The following is a 20,937-nucleotide window of genomic DNA, read 5'->3' on the forward strand; positions in this document are numbered from 1 at the left end:
CCTGCATAGCCCCACGGAGCTCGATTTTTCATTTTCGTCACAAGGTCACGAACTTAGAAAATTTCGAATTTTGACATAAAAATCATACGACCGCCCAAACTTTGAGAGCTAGGATGGCAATATTTTTTTATGCATAATCTTGAGGTCATTCCCCACCTAAAGTCTTGAAACCATTTTGCTTTATCTCGAACACCTTGCCCGTGGCGCTCCCTTCAAGTTTGTTTTTACGCTGATTTCATCAAAGTATGGATAATCCGAGGAGTGCGAAATGCCATATAGACTTTATGACGTCATATTGTTCCTGGAATGTTCCAGAGGAAGTTTTGCACCAAAGGTCATAATCCTTGACTTTTGACCTTTAAAGTTCACAAAGGTCAAATTTTCCAAGTTGTGGGAATCGAACCGGGTTTTCTACCTTCTTCGACGAACTAACTCCAATAAGCTATAGCACGCATCCTGTTTCCTTATTTTAATATCCACAACATTGTTTTGTGACCTTTAAAGGTTATGCAAAGGTCAAATTTTGAAAGTTGTTGAACGAAACCGGGTTTTCGACATTTTGCAGCTAATAACCTGTCACTCGTACCACATCATGTTGATCATTTTTATAACTTGGTCAAACATTATCACATTGTCTCATCCTTGACTTCTGAAACAATCTACATCATCAAATACCGCTCATGAACCATCATCGTCTTCAGACTTGTTCAAATTGTTAATCATTGAACCAAATGATTCAAGATTGATGATCCTCTTCATTTACAGTGACTCGAAATGCTGAGTAAATGTAATAAATCCATCCTTTTAAACCCCATGGAGGCTGGTTACTGTTCTTACTATGAGTCCAGTATATTTGAACACAAGTTTGATACATACATTCTTTCCTTTTGTTTCTTCTATCCTCTTTAAATAACTTGTGTATTTTAAAGCTAACCTTGGGTGTCAAATGTAAATGTGTTGTCGTGCACTTGCTATGTGTTCAGCATCTCGTGGTCAAAAGTTGGAGTCGCGGTTATCAGCCCTGGATGACAACGCACATGAGGAATGCCTCTCAGTGTGTGAACGACTCGGAGACTTGTGCAGCAAGGCTGGATGCTACAAGTTGGCAATGCGTTACTACACACAGCAGGTGAAACAAAGGGTGGGCTAAGGTCATGATTTTCAAGGATGTTGCTTGGGGTGGTGGGCGTGGGAGGTTGGGACGTTGGTTTTGACAGGCATTGAGATAAAAGGCTGTAGTTTGTAAAAAATGCGGAAATTGAATGTTTTTATGGTCGAGGCTGGCAGAATAGCTGAGAGGTGTCCACACTTGTCTCCAAACTGTCCAGCCTGAGTTCACATCCCGACCCAGCTATAAACTGTCATCCCGGTGTTTCACATATATTGTTATGTATCAGTGTGTCGTTCCTCGGATGGATGTTAAACTGGGCATCCCGTCTGCTGGCATTAGATGGTGGACGTTAAACATCCCTTCATGAAGAGGAGGTGAGCTATTGCTGGCAACCTGAACAAATGTTCTTCAAGGCAGCGTTTTGGGCCCAGGCCTATTCTTAATCTTCGTAAATGATCTCTGACTCTGGAAAATCCTTCGTATCTATCTGCTGATGACTCCACCCTCTGCCTTTGACATCCCTCATCTTCCCTCTCTTCAAACAGGCTGCAGCCTCTTCCTTATCTTCAGACCTTAACAAAGTCACAAGCTGGTCAAGCACCTAGAATATGTATTTCAATCTTGCCAAATCTCTCTCTCCCTCTGAAAGAACCATCTGGAACCGCCCCTCCCCCTTCCGATCTACATTCTTAGCAATCCTCTTGAGGAAGTTCAGTCATTCAAATTCCTGGGACTCACTATCAGCCATGGTCTTTCAAACCACATTTCAAAATTGGCCTCCAAAGCTAGCCACCGACTGAGCATCCTCCATCGTACAAAGTCCTTCCTTGGCGCACCTGAACTCCGATCTACTTACAAAGCTTTCACCCGCAGCTTGATGAAATACTGCTCTCTCCTCTGGGTTGGCTCCCCTGCCTCTCAACTTGCTCAGTTTGATGCCGTGGAAACCAAGGCCGTAAAGATTATTGGAATCTTCCATGATGAAGCTGAATCTATGGGCCTATCACTTCGCCATCGCAGCCAGGTCGGTGGTTTCTGTATTCCACCTCCTCCTTTCTGGTCTTGCACCCTCCACTCTTTCCGTGATTTGTCCCTCCCTACCCCATGTTTCTGCAGGGCACACATTGTCCACCATCAATCCTCTTCTGTTGAAACTACCTTAATCCAGGATCACTGCTCACCTGCACTCATTTGTTCCTTTTTTTTTCCCCACCTGTGGTGGGATTTCTCTTCAATGTCTTTCTTCCCATCAGGTATTCAAGACAGCTGTTGACCATCATCTCAGATTGTCCCCAATCCAAAACCATGTTCTTTTCTCACCTCGTTAATCCCCTCCCCCTCCACCCAATCCCAATCCCTCTGCCTTCCAAATTTCCAGTTTTTATTCCTGCTTGGAGTTTCCTTCTGTATCCATCTTGTCCACCCCATGCATCCTCTCCTGCCCCCCCCCGACATTCCTCCCCCACATCCATTGTTTTGCCAAGTCTCTCTCTATCTTGGCCTTCAACTCTTATTGGTGTTTTTCCCCTCTCTCTATTGTTCCTTTTTTGTGTGCTGTTTTTCTCTCTTACGTCCTGATCCATTCAATATACGAGCTCTTCCACGAGCCTCGACTATGTATACAAACAGAAGAAGAAGAAAAAATCTAAATTGCTGCACTCGCTACTCCTGGGAAAGCAATGGCAAACCACCCACAATAAAACTCTTGCCAAGAAACTGCTTCAGATCACAAAGACTCTGCGACAGAGTATGATACACATAGCCATACATGTTACATACACATGGTGACATTGGTGTTCTCATTGTAAAATGTTTTATCGAAAAAGCGATTCAGTGATTTAGTTATGACACTGAAAATTATTATGGGAGAAGACATTTTGAAAATTGCAAGCACACCCAGGTGAAGAATCTCGGATAGAGACGGATAGGAATACATCTTTGACCATGCCTGCTTTCTTCATTGAGGGAAGAGGGGAATGGTGGGGGTGATTGTGGATTTGGAGTTGTGGGGGGATGGGGTGGATGTTGCAGGTGGGGGTGGGGGGGGAAGTCTGCCAAATATATTTTGTGCTCTGACTGAATATATACTGCAAATCGGAAGTCAGAACCCAACACGTATGAATATAATGGAACTCAACGCAAATTTATATTTATTTTAAATTATCAGTTGGAGTTGGAGGGCAAAGGCAGCACAGTATTAAAAACTGGATGGGAGAGACGAACTGCCAGCCATACAGAGCAGACGTGCCCCACTACACCGCTTTCCTTGCTCTTCCAGCGAGTGTTTATATTTATTTTCCTTTGCCCATAGCTCAATCTCGATCTTGATGAATCAAGTGAAAGTAACAAAAAAAATTGTGCTGATGGATTCAGGTAAGTCATGAATGTGTCTTAGGTTATATATATATATATATATATATATATATATATATATATATATATATATATATATATATATATATATATATATATATATATATATATATATGTATTTGTTCAAGAAAATTTGAAGAAGAAGAAGACGTTTTGATCACAACTATACGTTTGTTCCATTATAATAAGATTTGAACAGGATCACCCCCAAAATGCATGTTTTGACATCAATTTTTCAAAATTTTCTGGGGGGGGGGAGGGGGTGGCATGCCCCCGGAGTCCCGAGTAAGGAGTTGTTTTGCTCGTTGCTTTTCTTTTTAAAAAAAAATAAAGAAAGCAGTTTCACCCCATGTAACCTTGTGGTGACAACCATCAGCTGGTGATGTATAATGAGTTTTATTTTTTTAATAGCATTTCCATCAATATTTATAAAATGTGAGAGTACCATCTGAGATGTCCAAATCGCTATGTTTTTATCTCTCATATCTCCTACGAGGCAGCTGTCTGCAGCAGAATCGCTTGGTCGACCTCTTCCTGAAGTGGCAGTTATTTATGGCTCTTTGGGAGCAACAGCTCTGGACCTGTCACAGCCTGGAGATGCAGAGAAACATTTTCTGCGAGAGATGGAGCTACGTGCAGGCACTGCAAAGCAGGTCTTCAAATAAAAGTATCCATTGAATCATAAATGACACTTGGATACTTGGCTTGTTGTAGATTGGTACAGACCAAACCTGATTTGCAAGACTACAAACAATTGGCAAATATAGCGTATAATCCCACAACTGCTGCGCTCCCCCCCTCCCCACCTCATCGAGATGTTGCACTTGTGCTATCCCTCACGCTCCACTCTCTTGCTGCTGTCCCCTCCTCACTGCCACTACTACTCCCTTATCCCCTCACTATACATTTGCTGTTGTTTATACTCTCATACCTTCTCAGATCCTATTCTAAATATACACACACACACACACACACACACACACACACACACACACACACACACACACACACACACACACACACACACACACACACACACACACACACACACACACACACACACACACACACGTCAGATTGTGTCTCCTTCGTAACTCCAAAACCATGAAACTTAGCAGCCCCAAACTTTGCATGCATAATAAGGGACCTCCAAGGTAGTATATGAATGAAAATTGGGATTTTGGGTTAATTTATACACCCCTTTTGAAGATAATTAGCAGCCTTATTTAATTATCCTTAATCAAGGTATCATCCTTGGTCAACCCCTGAGTCAGTCCTCTGTCAGCTTGCTGGGGTCTTAATTTGTCATTATGTTCGGCCTGCTCAACATTGCCAAATAGGTCACAACGGTTTCTTAACGATAAAATGCTCATGAAATATTTTTTCACTCTCCGCACTCGTATCATCAAATGTCTCATCATCATACCTATAAATCACTGGATACATTGCAACGCTTATAAATGCCCAGACACCAGTGTTCATGGCTTTTTTTAATTTCTGCATGTACGATGAATTCTCGAATCTCTTAACCTGTGCCGAATTTCAAAAATTTAAACTGCGGAATTGACCTCAGCAGCAGTTCCGACTGCTAAAAGAAGTGTTCATTTGTCCAATTCGCACATTGACATTCTGGGCATCTCCCGATGATGTTTGTTTGAACCGATCGCTAATCGCTTGCCAAGCCAAAGCGGTCATCTTAAACACCATCCGGAGATGTCCGGAGTATCAAACAATGTAATGCGTGAATTGTTTGTTGTGGTAATAATCTGGGGGTGTTAATAGATACCGGAGGTAAGCAGGCAGCACAGTGCCAGGCAGCTTGAGGTAAAGGAAATAGGGTTTTAAGTTGTATTCAGAGAGGGATCAATTATAAATCAAAAGAGGTGGTTTTAACATTGTACAGGAATTTAGTGAGGCCCCATCTAGAAAATTGTGTGGAGTTTTGGTCACCACAATTTAGTAAGGACATAGCTGCTATCGAGAGGGTTCAGCACAGGGCTACTCTGAGATTTATGCCAGGCCGAGCTCGACTCGGCTATGAAGAGCGGAGGAAGGAGATGGTGCTCCTTTCACAAGAAAGGAGGCAGTTTAGCGGTGATATGATAGAGATGTTAAAGATAATGAAGGGTTGAGACAAAATAAGTGCAGAGGAGACAGTTATAGGACCAGGGGCACAGCCTGAGAGTAAAGAAGAGGAGAGTTTAAACTTTAAATGGTAGTAAGGTGGGGGTCCTTTACTCAGAGAGTACTTAATACATGGAATGGTCTCCCTGGAAAGGTCGTGGCAGCAGAAAAATAGATAAATTTAAATTGGAAGTTACGCAGATAGAGGGGTATGGGGATGTTAGCAGGACTTTTAGGTAGTTTGATCATTGATGGGTGATTGTATGAATGTATATGGAGTTTTGTTAGTGGGGGTCTCGTCAAGGGGTGTTGTGTGGTTTATGTTGTGTGTTTTTACTCAAGACCGTCTACGTCAGTGTTTCTCAAGGTGGGGTGCACACCCCACCAGTGGGGCGTGGCAATATTTTGGTGGGGCATGAGGATTCAAAACTTTTCAAGATCAAAGGAACCATGATGTGGCTGTCTGAGGAGAGCGAAAATAAATACCCAAACTCGACCACTTTGGCAAGGGAAGTATTGATAAATTTTCCATCATCTTATTTAGTCGAATGTGGATTTAGTGTTGTTACCGATTTGCTGCATGCGAAGAGAAATCGACTGGAAATCACGAAACGTGGTGATTTAAGGCTGAAACTGACAAAATTGGTTCCTCGAATCAAACAAATTGGCAGCCAGCGTCAAGGGCAGGGCTCCCATTGAAGTGAGTAGCAATTGAATAAAATTTGCAATAAAGTTTCAATAAAGCCTTTTGAATACGCATGTAGTATATACTGTAGTGTCTCCAATTATGGTGGGGTATACTATTTTTTTGAAAATCAAAGTGGGGCGTGGGACAAAAAAGGTTGAGAAACACTGGTCTACATCTATGCCCCTTCCCCTGCAATTTTTTTTTTTTTTTAAGTCCAAAAACTACAAAAAAAACACAACTTTTTTTTTTCATTTTTCTGGTCTTGATCTGGTGTTGATAAATTAGTTCGGTGTTGATGTGGCGCAGACATGATGAGCTGAATGGCTTCCATGTGTACCCAATTTTCTTGCGTTTCCTTTTGTTTGGACAAATGAACACTTTCTTTTGTTTTTTTTAGATGTTGGAACTGCTGCTAAAGGCAATTCCGCAGTTTAACTTTTCAATATGCATTTCAATAAAATAGGCATTATCAAAGCTTTTTGACTTGCACTCCTCAGGATAAAACCGCAAGCAGATGAAGAAGAAGCACCAAACTCTCATTCATAAAGTTACAATGTAATGTCCTCAACGTTGATTGGTTGAGAGAAAGAAAGGGTGGGATTACCTGATTGGTGTAACCACAGAGCATCATAAATAATAATTAGGCAGATATGAATCACCAACAACTGGCAGAAACGAAATGCTAATTAGCTGAGGGCTAGTGAGTGGTGGGGGGGTGGAGTGGTGGGGGTGGAGTGGTGGTGGGGCTGTGGTTTTCATGATGACTCAATGTTGATTGTGGTGCAGTAGTCACACACTCAAGCCATCATAGTCAAAATAGATATAAAGTTTGGACAAATTATTTCTATCCACAAAGAATAGCGTTGGTTGACTTGATGAATGTGGCTTCCATTGCACAAAGGTGAGCTAAACTGCGTACTTTTTGCCTTTCTTACGCACAAATGCCAGGGCAAGTGAAAGAAATACTTCAAAGCACTTAATATATGCTCATCATCAAAGTCTTAATATACAAAGTCTTCCTGCTCATCATCATCTACCATTACCATTTCCATACCCTCCATCTATGTCGGTGTCTTCACCCGGTCTGTGTCTGTAAGTCAGTCCGTTCCTCCCAAAGGGGTGGGTCTGTATCACCTCCCCTTATTACACTGAGTCTTTGCCACTGGGTACCCGGTAACACACCACATTCCACATAACCCCTCCCCACGCCACCACGACCACGTCCTCACCATCCCTCTCTCCACCTATCCCTCTCTTCACCCCCCACGCCCCCCCTCCGCCCCCAACTCGTATCTTCTTATCCTTGTCTTCTGGTCCTAAATCTTATCTGTTTTACTTTATTTTTATTTCGGAATGTATATGCAGTTGATGCACCTTTTTCAAATTTGTGGAATGGCACTGTCTCCACCCTGGTGGCCCATCTCATCTTCCTTAACTAGTTCATGAATCTATCTTCGCTGCTGGTAATCCCCCACTGTTCATGCCTTGTACCCGAGTGTACCCGACCTGGATCTGATTGGCACCTGGAAATTCTTCTGGAGTTTTCACTGCAGTCTGTATTTCTGTCTCGACTTCGTTCCTCGATAAGAGTTTTCACTAAAACACACTGTGTCTGAAACCTCATTTTAACATTTTAAGAGCAATTTTGAATGAATAAACTGAAGGTATTCAGCAAACGTTTGGCTTTTAGGAAACCAACTCATGATGTTGTCCTGGGTTTCCCATGGAATGTGGTCTGGCTCAATTCGCATTGGCTTTGTTCGATAATAAAGCCTTTTAACAAACCGTTCTAAAAACCCCTAAGAATGTCCAGTTTTCTTCGGATATATTGCATACGAGTCTAAAAGGGAAGAAGCGACTTCTAAAACATGTCAACAACAAACTCTGAGCATGGAATGTGTGTAAAGTTACCTCGAGAAAAATGCATGATTAAAAAAATTTTTGGCTCTGCTTGTTTTTTGTCTTAACGGTTTTTCCATTATTTGGATGTCTGAATAAAAGAGCTTCTACTGTACTCGTTTAACACATGGAACATGTCTTTCAATCGATGCAAATCTCACATTATGGATCAGTCTCTCCAGATGGATCATCAAACAAACCCACCTACATATTCCCGTCACAACCTGCCATTGTAAGAGGTGCAGCCTCTCTAACGTTTGGGCCTCACAGCTACAACCTCCTCAATGCAGAGGATGGATCAAAGCTGACCTCCAAAGCCAGCCATAGATTGGGCATCTGATCCAGTGCCAGGTTCTTCCTTCATAAATCTGATCTTATCATAGCTTACATGGCCTGTGTGCTGTGGAATCCAAAGCACTCAGCATCATAGGCATTCCCCACCAAAAAGCCGAAGCACCGGCCCTGCTGCTTTCTCATTACAGACAATTTTGTGGCATTTGTTTTACTGTATATGGCCTCTCTTCAGGTCTTGCTTCCACTTCTCTTTCATGCTTTTGTCATTCCCCAGCACCTCCATCCACCCTCCTTGTGAAACTTACAATCTATGCTCACTGCTTACCTCCATTCCCTTGTTTGTTGTTTTTCTGCTTGTTGAGCATTCTTCCTTTGGCTGCTCCATCCTACTCTCCCCTCGGTGCTTCAAGTTGGCAGCACACCACCACCTCAGCTCATTCTCCATCCCTACCTGTGATTTTTTTTTTTTTTCTTTCTATGTAACCTTCCCTAACCTCACCCCCAAAAATTGCACTTATTTTATTTCCTTCCCTCTTCGCTCTCTTCTGTCCATTTATTTACTTGACATCCACATGTTGTCCCACTGTCAGGACATTCCCTTCTCCCTTCTGTTACCTCAGTCTTCCATGAAGCTTGAATTTATATCCGAAAACAACAATTGCTTGACTGTTTTGTATTATTTGTTTCATGAAATGACAGATACTATTTCCAAGATCTGCAGTATATGCTTATAAATGTGAATTCAATTTTATGGCTGGCTTGGAGGGTGTGAGAGCAGGAGCTTGGTGAAAGAGTGAAAGACATAAAGTCAGTTGTTGGTGGGGAGGCAAATGTTGGTGCCTGCACAAAGTGATGGAAATCCTGTTCATCCTTCTGCTGTACAGGACTGCCATTCATGGCTCAATGTGGCACAAGCACGTGAGGATGCCCAGAGTGCATGGCCTAAAGTGAAATCTGCTTATCACAGTGCCTTAGAATGCGCCCAGCACTTTGGCAAACTTCGATTGCAGGTTTGTCCGACTTCATTGCACCAACGTAAAAATTATTGTCAAAGTACTACATTTGGAGTTAGCACTGTTGGTAAAAGGATGTTTGCCAGTCCCGTTTTGTTTATACAACTACTCTGATCTTTGGTTGCTTTTCATTGTGAGTCATGATATCACGACAAAAGCTGTTACATTCAAAAAAAATTTTCTCTGCTTCATTTAGCGTCACACATTGCGCTTGTGGGCAGAGTCTGAGGAGCACAACAAGCGGCCGGATACTGAACGGGAAACCACAGCACAGCGTCTTGCAAATCTCAAGGAAGAAGGATCTCTTGATGGAGAAGAATCGAGTTCAGAGGGCGAAGATAAATCGGGAAATCCATCGGACTTTGACAGTGATTTGGATGCATCAGATTCGAGTGAGTAAGCTTTATTGGAAGGGGGTGGGGCAGTGGGGGAGTTTTTTTTTTAATACAATGTCTTGGGCTCACACACACAAACACACACTAGTGTGACGGACAAACACTTAACACAGCCACTGAACTTAAAGGAAGCAAGTGCCGTCCCTTTCCGGGATACACTGGGTACCTACGACATAACATCGGTGTCGCTTTTCTCACCGCACTCAGCGGAGCATTTCCCCAGGAAGAATTTCTTCCTCCCCATGGATGCTAACCGATGGGTATTGTTCATGCTCTCTCCTTTTAAAATGCTGGGTGTCAAGCAATGAAGCAGCATGTACCATTTTAAAGTCTTTGATGTGTCTCGGCCTGGGTTTGAACCACCTGTTATGTCGCTAAACAGACACTAAACAATGCGATGGATTGCAAGGCACAAGTCCGTTTGTTCCACATGTCATGTTCACATAATTATATCCAACTCCATTAAGATGGCATCTCCCTCACGTTCAACCTGCCCCTCCCGCTTGCCTCATCATCTTCCTCGCAACATCTGGCAATTCAACAACAACAACAGCAACATATTTGGAAAAAATATAACGCCAAAGAAAGAACACAACACCACCGACCTTGTAGACTCAGAGCGGACGCTTTATGACACAACCGAGTCTTGTCAATAACATGACCTTTTTCCGTCTATAAACTTCATTCGTTGCGCCAATAATGTATTGATATATTCCTTCTCCTGCTGCTTGTTTACAACACTGAATTCCTGTTGTATACATGTTGGACAATTTCCATTTGACATTGGCTTGATGTTTTATATCTGAGTTGCGCAGTGTTATGCTTGCCACTCTGGCAAGTTTAAGGTATCGTGCAGACTCGGTATAGTCAAGTTTAATGTGGACTTGAATGCTGTTGCTTACAGATTCTGATGATCATGAAGAATATGATGGTGTTTTGAGTGCCAAAAGGAAGATCAACAAGGTATTGCTTTGGGTGTAACATTCCTGCTGAGATATAAATTGCAATAGCAGAGTGATGGTGTATTTTCTTGCCTTGATTGATGGCTTATTAAAGGATTGAGTTGGTGGTAGTGGTGTGGTTTTGAGAAAAGTTAGATGTAGGAATGAGGGAGGAACCACAGTAAGAAGGTGGTTATTACAATGAAGAATTGGTGAGAGGTTTTTGCACTCTTTTTGTTTCAGTGGAACCGACGGAATGAGAAGGGGGAGACCGTCCTCCATCGAGCTTGTATTGAGGGTAATGAACACCTGGTGTCCATGCTGCTTGAACAGGTAAATGGATGCTCTGTACCTTAACTGTATTTTGTAGCAGGATGTTGTAGTGGCTGAATAGTGAGGACAGTGGACTTATTCTGGAGGTTGTGATTTCATATATGCCTGGTGTTGGCTTAATGGTTAGGGTGGTGGGCTTAGGATCCGAAGATCCTGAGTTCAAATCCCACTCGGCTGTTGAATTAATACCAGGTGGGGTTGACTCTGCCTTGTCATCCTTCCGAGGTCGGCATAATGAGTGCCAGCATGCTGGTATCCTGTGTCGGAGTGGCGACCCGTCCAGAATTGTACCCAATAGCCAACGAGACTGCTTAGGCAGCACCAACGCTCTGCACAGAGTATGGTCCCAGTGGATGGATGGATTTCATATTGGATTTCTGGTGGCAGGATGAAACCAAGTTAGTCTCAGGAGAATTACCTTGTGGGTTTTGAATTGTCAACAAAGTCCAGTTGGCTCATTAATGACCTAAAGGGATGGACTAATCTGCCTGCCCCACATGTTCTGAACTCTATTTCATGTGAGTCCACTCCACACTTTGTGATTGATTCTTCAGGTGTGAACAGACTGGAAATAGGATGGCCAACCTGATGCATTGGTATCTTTATCAGTAGGATTGCTGGCAGTGAGTTGCTCAGAGTTCTCATATTTTGCATGATATGTACAAAACAGGGTAAAGATTCAATCAGTGCCACAGCAGATGATCTGTCTCGGCATGATTTATTGTCCAGATCTAAACCACGAGCCATAATGAGTTGAAAACTGTTGGTTGAACTCGCTGTGTTGATTTTGTGTCGTAAAAAAACTGTTAACCTCCAGGGTTAGGAGTGGGGGAGGACCCCAATTCAATGTAAATGCGTATCGTATAGTGCCAACAAATGGGAGAAAATATAAGAAGCAATTGTGGGAGAATGAACACTTTCGCAATTCTTGAGAAATTAACTCGACCATAAGGCTGGGTACTTTGCCAGTAAGGTACTTTTACGTTCATGGAGGGGGAAAAATTATAAGTAAGGTTTCAGCATGGTTCATGTGCTCATGTCGGGTTGAGCATCATTTCTTGTATTAATGTATGTTTAGAAGGAAGTTGTCTGACGCAAAGCCAATTTTGGGGGTGGGGGTACGGCTTGGTCCCAATCAGTGCTCGATAGAGCAAGGATGTGCCATCTGGTTTACCTCCCTGTTTGAATGGCATTGGAGGCAAACTGGGGCAGTAGTACAAAATCGCAGCCCAACCCTAATGCGGCCGCTCTGCATGTGTCATGTGCACCCCGGGGCTTCATCATGGCCAATGATTGACCTTCCTGAGGGTTGTGGCACCTGCCTTGTAATTGGTGTAATCTTGTAATCAGAGAGATCAAGCTGCGGTGCATCGTTTGGGAATGTCAAGATCTCTGACCTTCATTTTGCAGATGATGCAGTCATCTTTGCGGAGACTCTAGATATCCTTTTGGGGGCCCTCGAGGTGTTGAGTGAGGAGTCTGAGCCACTGGGATTATAGGTGTCCTGGGTCAAACCTAAGATCCAGGCTTTAATGACATCTTGGATGCTGCTATCCTATCTGTGCCTGTTTGTGTTGAGGATGTTGAGATCGTGGAGAGATCCACTTACCTTGGCAGTCATAGTCATGTCTCTGCTGGCTGCGAGTCAGAGGTCAATAGATGTCTGGGTCTGGCCTGGGGAGTCATGGATTCACTGGATCATGGGGTGTGGCGCTGCCGGTACCTGTACGGGAAGACGAAAGTCCGAGTCTTCAGGTGTTGGGTGCTTCCAGTCTTGCTCTATCGATGTGAGACTTGGACTCTGACCAGGAATCTGAGATGGAAACTTAATTCCTTTGGTACCAGGTCTCTTCGGAGACTCCTTGGCTATCGCTGGTCGGACTTTGTGTCCAACGTGTGGTTGCTGAGAGAGACTCAAATGAGATTTGTTACCTGCATAGTCCGTGAGCGTCAGCTGCGGCTGTATGGACATGTGGCTCGTTTTCCTGACTCTGATCCTGCTCACCAGATTCTCTCAGTGAGGGAGCCTCATGAGTGGAGGAGGTCAATGGGCCGACCTCATGCCTCGTGCTTGCAGTAAGTTGATCAGCATCTCAAGGAGATGGGGATGGGCCAGGCATCTGCCTGGGGATAGCCAGATTCAGGCTCCTGGAGTACTGGCGGAAAGTGAGCGCAGCGACTCGCTGCTCTGGCGCATGCTCCCATACCTGACCTGAAGGGACAGAGTTGGGAATGGGGTTAATCTTTGGGAGGGAGTGTTTTGAACGTAGGTTTTGGAGGGGCCTTGCGGACTTGGGGTTGGGAGGGGCATTGTAGTGAAGGGGGGGGAGGGTGGTTAGTTTATGACTTGAAGAAAAGGGAGAGAGGACAGAGTTAGGGTGGATGACAGGGAGGAGGGTTGACGACTTGAAATCACATTTTACATTACGTGGAATTTCTGTGGGTCCCTGTGATTATGCTGTCAAAGGACATTCCCAGCAAAATTCCTAAATATTCCACACTGTTGGCAACAAATTCCCTTTCAACATCCCTGTAGAACCCGGTTATCTGCTAGATAGGCAATTGTGGTGTCGGGTCGTAAACACGACAGTATAATTCTGAAGCGAGTACAAGGAATGCAACACTAAAAAATTTGAGTCATGTTGGAAAAATCTAAAACTACAGGAAAGAAAACTCCACCTGTTGCTGGACAAGGAAATTTTTAGTTTTTCCAAGGGTCACAATGTTTAAACAGTCAATTTTGGGCATTTCAATTTTAGCCTTTGAGCAGAGCTCGGGAGGGCGGTGAGTGGTTTGTTCAGGGTGGGGGAATCAATATTTGAGTAGCAACCAGACCTGCGTATTTTAATTGATCCTTACTCTAACCACGTTTTCATTCCGATTCCTGGTTTAAACGTTGACAAAATATCAGGTCTAAGTGTTCCACAATTGTATTGCATGTATGGAATTTAAAAAAAAATGGATTCAAACATATATTTGATATTTTTTATTCAACATATATTTGATGGCAATTAAATGTTTAATTTCTTTCTTTGGATTTCATTTAAATTTTATTTTTTTAATATTTATTTCCAACATTGTGTTTGGTGCTCATTTATATAATTGACAAATTGGTAGACACCGACAGAAAAACGTTATTCCTTTTGTATGCAAATGCAGATTTTTTTTTTGTATGCAGATATTTTTTTTAATGTTTGGTTGTGTGGTGTGTTTGTTTTTATTTATTTATTATTTATTTCTTTCCCTTCGACACAGGGTCATCCCCCAAACCCACGGGATTACTGTGGATGGACACCCATACACGAAGCATGCAATCACGGCCATTTAGGTTTGTCTAATAGATTAATGAACTACATGTTTACCTTTAATACTCCGGGCGGAAGGCTGTCAGGCCAGATCAGATCTGTGACTTGCTGCAAGTATCATGTAAACCTACACTAACCTGTTTCATGGTCGGGTTGTCGGCGACCAAACCGTCTCCCCCACCAGGTTTTCTGGTGAGAAGGGTGTATGATATGGACACCCAGCAGGATGAGGAACAAAACCTGTCAAAGGGTGGAGGAGCTCCTTGTGAGCCAACGGCCATCCATATCTAGTGTCCAACTGTGTCTGCAGACGTCCTCCTGCAGTTGAGTTACTTCTTATTAGGAGGTTGGTGGCAGGATTTGCACTCCGGCCACCGTAAAACACTTCATTCCGCAAACATTCCAGTAGCATTAAAAAAAATCCAGAAAACCCACTCCGTGGAAGTACCTCCAGTGCAGCTTCCCTTTGCAGGGCAGCTCACAGGATGATGGGATTGGGTAAAGCCTTCGCGACCCTCAATCTTTGATGATAGGAGGGAAACCACGGAGTAACCTTCCCGGGTCAGATTACGGTAGTGTGTGTCGGTGTGGTGCTGAGGTGTCGTCCACCAGACGGCAGTCTCCTTGGGTTAACCTGAGGTGGTCCCTTTGGGTGGCTGCCTGGAATGTCCTATCCCGAAGAGAGGATGATCACCTGTCTCTGTTATCATCTGAGCTCAAGCGTTTGGACATCGGTATTGCAGCACTCTCTGACGTTCGGAGACCGGATTGCTGCGAGATCATGGCGGGTGGTTACACCGATTTATTGGTCTGGTCGCACTGATGGTTACCATGCCCAAGGAGTTGCTGTGGCTGTGTCCAATAAGCTGGCTCTAATGATAATTGAGGTAACACTGGTCAATGAGCATATTATGAGACTAAGGATTCGTCACTCTGTGGGTGTCATTTCCCTGATCTCTGTACATGCTCCGACTGAGGCGAGTGATCTCACCGTGAGGGCCCTGTCACACCTTGACGTTTTAGCCAGCGTTTGGCAACATATCAAAATGTATGTAAAACGCTGGCGTATGCTGAACTATTGATGTTTTTTTTCAGTTTTGGGCGTATTCATAACGAGTTGGACGTATGCATAACGTATTAGTAACGTACACAGAACGTTTCGATAACTTATAGATAACATAGCAATTAATGCTTAGTGTGTTGTCGGCGTTCACAACCTATGCCCAACGATAGTCTAACTTATGCATAGCGCGGCAGCGTATCGCCGACCATCACGTGGCGTAGCGTATTAATAGGCTGCTGCTCAACGATTTAAAGGCACTGTCACACCTTGACGATTTAGCCAGCGTATGCCGATGTATGAAAAATTTGTCTAAAACGCTGGCACACGTCGAATACGTTAAGAGCACGCTGAAGCACGCTGGCATACGTCGTAGTACGCCGAGCTCGTCGACAAATTTTAAGCATGCTCAATTTTTTTGGACGTATGCCAGCGTATGACTCACACGTTCCGCATACGCTGGCCATAAGTTGTAGGCACGTTATGCGTTCGTCGACACACGTTACTTGTAAGTTACTCGTAAGTCGAAACGCGTCGAGGTAATGTGTAGCGTACCCGAAACTTATTTCTAACCTATGAATAACGTATCTCCAACGCATATTGACGTATGTAGACGTATTTGACATCTTCCGGACGACCACAGAACTTACTGAACGTGTTTCTAACTTACAGCTTCCGTATAATGGCGTATTGGCAGCGTTTAGGGGAATTGGTATATAAAAATGGGGTTCACAGGAGGAACCCGTCAGTGTTTCAGACTCCATGGTATTTTTTTTTTCTTCAGCATGACGGTGATGTTGACACTTCGAATTCCAGTGCGGTTATGATTTAAATCGTTGAGCGGCAGCCTATTAATTATATTATATTATAACCGCACTATAAATCGAAGTGTCAACATCACCGTCATACCGAAGAAAAAAATTAAAAAACCATGGAGTCTGAAACACTGACGGGTTCCTCCTGTGAACCCCATTTTTATATACCAATTCCCCTAAACGCTGTCAATATGCCATTATACAGTAGCTCTAAGTTAGAAACATGTTCTGTGGTCGTCCGGAAGACGTCAAATATGTCTACATACCTCAATATGCGTTGGAGATACGTTACACAGAGGTTCAAAGCACGTTACTCATAGGCTAGAAATAAGTTTCTGGTACGCTAAACATTACCTTGACGTGTTTTCGACTTATGAGTAACTTACAAGTAACGTGTGTCGACGATCGCATAACGTGCCTCAACTTATGGCCAGCGTATGCGGAACGTGTGAGTCATACGCTGGCATATGTCGAAAAATTTTGAGCATGCTTAAAATTTGTCGAAGAGCTCAGCGTACTACGATGTATGCTGGTGTGCTTCAGCGTGCTCTTAACGAATACAAAACTTACCCATAACGTATTCGACGTGTGCCAGCGTTTTAGACAAATTTTTCATACGTCGGCATACGCTGGCTAAATCGTCAAGGTGTGACAGGACCTTGAAGGACGCATTCTATCCCACGCTGGAGGCTGTAGTTGATCAGTGCCTCAGGCGAGATACACTTCTAGTCTTGGAGGATTTCAATGCATCGACTGGAACTGAAAGGGATGGTTGGGAGACGTGTGTTGGTGCCCACGGGTCTGGAGCTGTGAACCAGAATAGCACTAAGTTCCTTGACTTTGCAAGAAGTCATGGATTTGGAGTGGCTGGCTCATGGTTTCAGCACCCACAGGCTCATCGCTGAACTTGGTATTCCAATCCTGGTGGTGTGGTAAAGGAGATTGACCATGTGCTCGTTGATGGTTGCTAATGGTGCACTAATGGTGGACAAGGAGGCCTATCTGTGAGGGGGCAGATCATCACATGTGGTCAAGTGATTCTGCTCCTGCTAATAGGGGAATTCACGCATTGCGTTCGTCCAAGCCCATCGCTCGGTGTACTGCAGTAAGAGCAGAGGGTGGTGGGCTCTTGACAGTGGAGTCCGAAGTGAAGGCCCGCTGGGCTGGTTACTTTAAGTGGTTGTACCAGGCTGATCCACCAGCTGTCGAGTGGAACGTCGGGTGCAACTCGACCTGTTGCTGACCCGCTAATCAACTGTGCTCCACCTTTGTTTATGGAAACACAGGCTGCTGTGAACCTGTTGAAATGGGGTAAACCTCCATGGATCTGTGGCATCCATGCTAAACTTCTCAAGGCTGGTAGAAATGCTCTACTCGTGTCGTTGCTTGCAGTTCTGTGCTCTGCGTGGAGCACAGGCATTATCCCAATTGACTGGAAGAGGGGCCTTGCTGTCCCTCTCTGGAAAGGGAAGGGTGATCGCCAAGACTGCAACAACTACCGAGGGGTGACGCTGCTCTCAGTGCCATGCAAGGTCTTTGCTCGGATAATTCTTGATGGCGTTCACCACCATCTGCTTAAGCACCAGCATCCAGAGCAGTGAGACTTTACACCAAAGAGGTCAACAATTGACCGTGTCCTTGCTCTTCGGGTCCTCACCGAACGCAGTTGAACGTTTCGGCAGGGGCTGCTTGCAGCCTATGTTGATATCTGTAAAGTGTTTGATTCAGTGAATCGGGATGCCGTCTGGAGGATTCTTGGTCTTTGTGGGGTGCCACCAAAACTGATCGATCTGATGTCTGAACTATACTCTGGTACTGAGAGTGCTGCAAGATGTGGTGGTACCATCTCTGACTTATTTCCAGTTGTTACTGGAGTTCGTCAGGGGTGTGCACTGGCCCCCACATTTTTCAGCAATGATATGGACTGGATTGTGCGGAGGATATCGGAGAGATAAAGGTGTGGTGCATCGTTTGGGAATGTCAAGATCTCTGACCTTGATTTCGCAGATGATGCAATCGTCTTTTCGGAAGCTCTAGATATCCTTTTGGAGGCCCTGGAGGTGCTGAATGAGTACTCTGAGCCGCTGGGATTACGGCTTTCCTGGGTCAAAACTAACAGCCAGGCTTTCAATGACATATTGGATGCTGCTATCCTGTCTGTACCTGTTTGTGGTGAGGATGTTGAGGTCACGGAGAGATTCACTTATCTTGGCAGTGATATTCATGTCTCTGCTAGCTGTGACCCAGAGGTCAACAGACATCTGTGCCGGGCCTGGGGAGTCGTGGATTCACTGGATCATGGGGTGTGGCACTGCCGGTACCTGTGCGGGAGGATGAAAGTCCGAGTCTTCAGGTCCTTGGTGCTTCCAGTCATGCTCTTTGGGTGTGAGACTTTGACTCTGACTAGGGATCTGTGACGGAGACTTAATTCCTTTGGTACCAGGTCTCTTCGTAGAATCCTTCACTATCACTGGTCAGACTTTGTGTCCAATGAGCGGTTGCTGAGAGAGACTCAAATGATATTTGTTACCTGCACAGTCCTTGAACGTCAGCTGCGGCTGTATGGACATGTGGTTCGTTTTCCTGACGCTGATCCTGCTCACCAGATTCTCTCAGTGAGGGAGCCTCGTGAGTGGAGGAGGCCAATGGGCCGACCACGTGCCTCGGGTTTGCAGCAAGTTGATCAGCCTCTCAAGGAGAATGGTATGGGCCAGGTATCTGCATGGGGGGTGGCCAGACTGAAGCCCCTGGAGTTCTGGCGGAATGTGGAAGCAGCGACACGCTGCTGTGGTGCATGCTCCCACACCTGACCTGAGCTGACCTGGGAGGCTGGTCACATGAGTATCTCAATGATCCCATCTGTTGGTTTGTCCATTTTTCGGAAGAATAACTGGACGAGGAGTGCAGGGGGTGGGCGGGGGGTGAAGAGGTTGGGGGTGGAGAGAGGTTGGGGGTAGAGCTAAAATCGCCAAATTTGGCACAGGGTTTCATATTGTGTGCCAAACAAATTCAACTTTGAGATTATGAGAGCAAAATAGAAAATTTTAATAATTACAGGATGTATGGATATGTGGAGAATCTGTCGGTTGCAGTTTACATGACGTGCAGAGTGCAACACTGAAAGTCCTTTCCACAGCTGACTTCATAAAACACTGTTCCATCACCTGTTTGGTGCACTTTACACTGAGAATTTTCTTCTCCCTCACCCCTCCCCGCCGAACCCCTGCGATTCCGATTTAACACCTCAAACCTTCCCGGACACACCTAAAATATAACCAGCAAATTCCAATCGTTACGTCCAGAGGTTTCGGAGCGCATATTGAATACATGTTCACTCACAGATTATATATATCCATGATGTCACGAGGAAGGCAGTGGGTAAAACACTTTGATGTGTGCTGTTTTGGGCCGGTGTTGTTGTTTTTTGTATTTTGGTGTCTTTTTCTCTCAATTTACTTTTACTCTCTCTCCTCTCTCTCCTCTCTCTCCTCTCTCTCCTCTCTCTCCTCTCTCTCTCCTCTCTCTCTCCTCTCTCTCTCCTCTCTCTCCTCTCTCTCCTCTCTCTCCTCTCTCTCCTCTCTCTCCTCTCTCTCCTCTCTCTTTCTCTCTCTCTCTCTCTCTCTCTCTCTCCTCTCTCTCCTCTCTCTCCTCTCTCTCGCCTCTCGCGTCTGTCTCCTCTCTCTCCTCTCTCTCCTCTCTCTCCTCTGTCTCTCCTCTCTCTCCTCTCTCTCTCCTCTCTCTCCTCTCTCTCCTGTCTCTCCTCTCTCTCCTCTCTCTCCTCTCTCTCCTCTCTCTCCTCTCTCTCCTCTCTCTCCTCTCTCTCCTCTCTCTCCTCTCTCTCCTCTCAATCCTCTCAATCCTCTCTCTCCTCTCAATCCTCTCAATCCTCTCAATCCTCTCTCTCCTCTGTCTCCTCTCTGGTGAACTCTTGCAAATTGTTCTTGTGAGGCTCACTTGTATGCGCCTGGATGGGTTTGAGGATAGAAGAGTAGCAGGTGTAACCTGAATCTTATTTAGGTTCCTCCTGATGACTCCATCTTTACCGACTGGGGTTCTTCCTCCTGATGACTCCACCTTAAACTTAACTCTCCAAGCTACTCCTGATGACTCCACCTTAAACTTAACTCTCCAAGTTACTCCTGATGACTCCACCTTTACCTACTTAGGTTCCTCCTGATGACTCCATCTTTACCGACTGGTGTTACTCCTGATGTCTCCATCTTTACCTATCCAGGTTCTTCTTGATGGCTCCATATTTATCTATTCGAGTTCTTCCTGATGACTTCACCTTTACCTATCCAGGTTCATCCTGATGGCTCCATCTTTACTTATCCAGGTTCCTCCTGATGGCTCCATGTTTACCAATCCAGGTTCCTCCTGCCGACTCCATCTTTACCGATTGGGGGTTCCTCCTTATTACTCCACCTTTACCTATTCGGGTTCCTTCTGATGGCTCCATTGCTGCATTTGATCTGTTATTCGGCCCCTATCTGTTTCACCGGAGGGGATTATAGGTTTGATATCTGTCCGTCCGTCCCACCTGTGATTTTTTTTTTTTTCACACTATTTTCTCATACCCTTTAACA

General features: G+C 44.6%; 1 protein-coding gene across 2 annotated transcripts in view; it reads left to right on the plus strand.

Annotated features, from left to right (window-relative positions):
• Positions 1 to 20,937, plus strand: part of TONSL (tonsoku like, DNA repair protein) — a 106,182-nt gene that overhangs the window by 36,923 nt on the left and 48,322 nt on the right. For both annotated transcript variants that reach the window (XM_085896315.1, XM_085896314.1), the window contains exons 8-14: positions 984 to 1,129; positions 3,985 to 4,137; positions 9,374 to 9,499; positions 9,699 to 9,894; positions 10,802 to 10,860; positions 11,082 to 11,171; positions 14,427 to 14,499. In XM_085896315.1, the coding sequence (XP_085752441.1) occupies positions 984 to 1,129; positions 3,985 to 4,137; positions 9,374 to 9,499; positions 9,699 to 9,894; positions 10,802 to 10,860; positions 11,082 to 11,171; positions 14,427 to 14,499 (843 nt within the window). The remainder of the gene's footprint in view (positions 1 to 983; positions 1,130 to 3,984; positions 4,138 to 9,373; positions 9,500 to 9,698; positions 9,895 to 10,801; positions 10,861 to 11,081; positions 11,172 to 14,426; positions 14,500 to 20,937) is intronic.

This window comes from Eptatretus burgeri, chromosome 9 (genome assembly GCF_056783735.1).
Source record: "Eptatretus burgeri isolate ZD-2024b chromosome 9, Ebu_testis_v1, whole genome shotgun sequence".
NCBI classification, from domain to species: domain Eukaryota; kingdom Metazoa; phylum Chordata; class Myxini; order Myxiniformes; family Myxinidae; genus Eptatretus; species Eptatretus burgeri.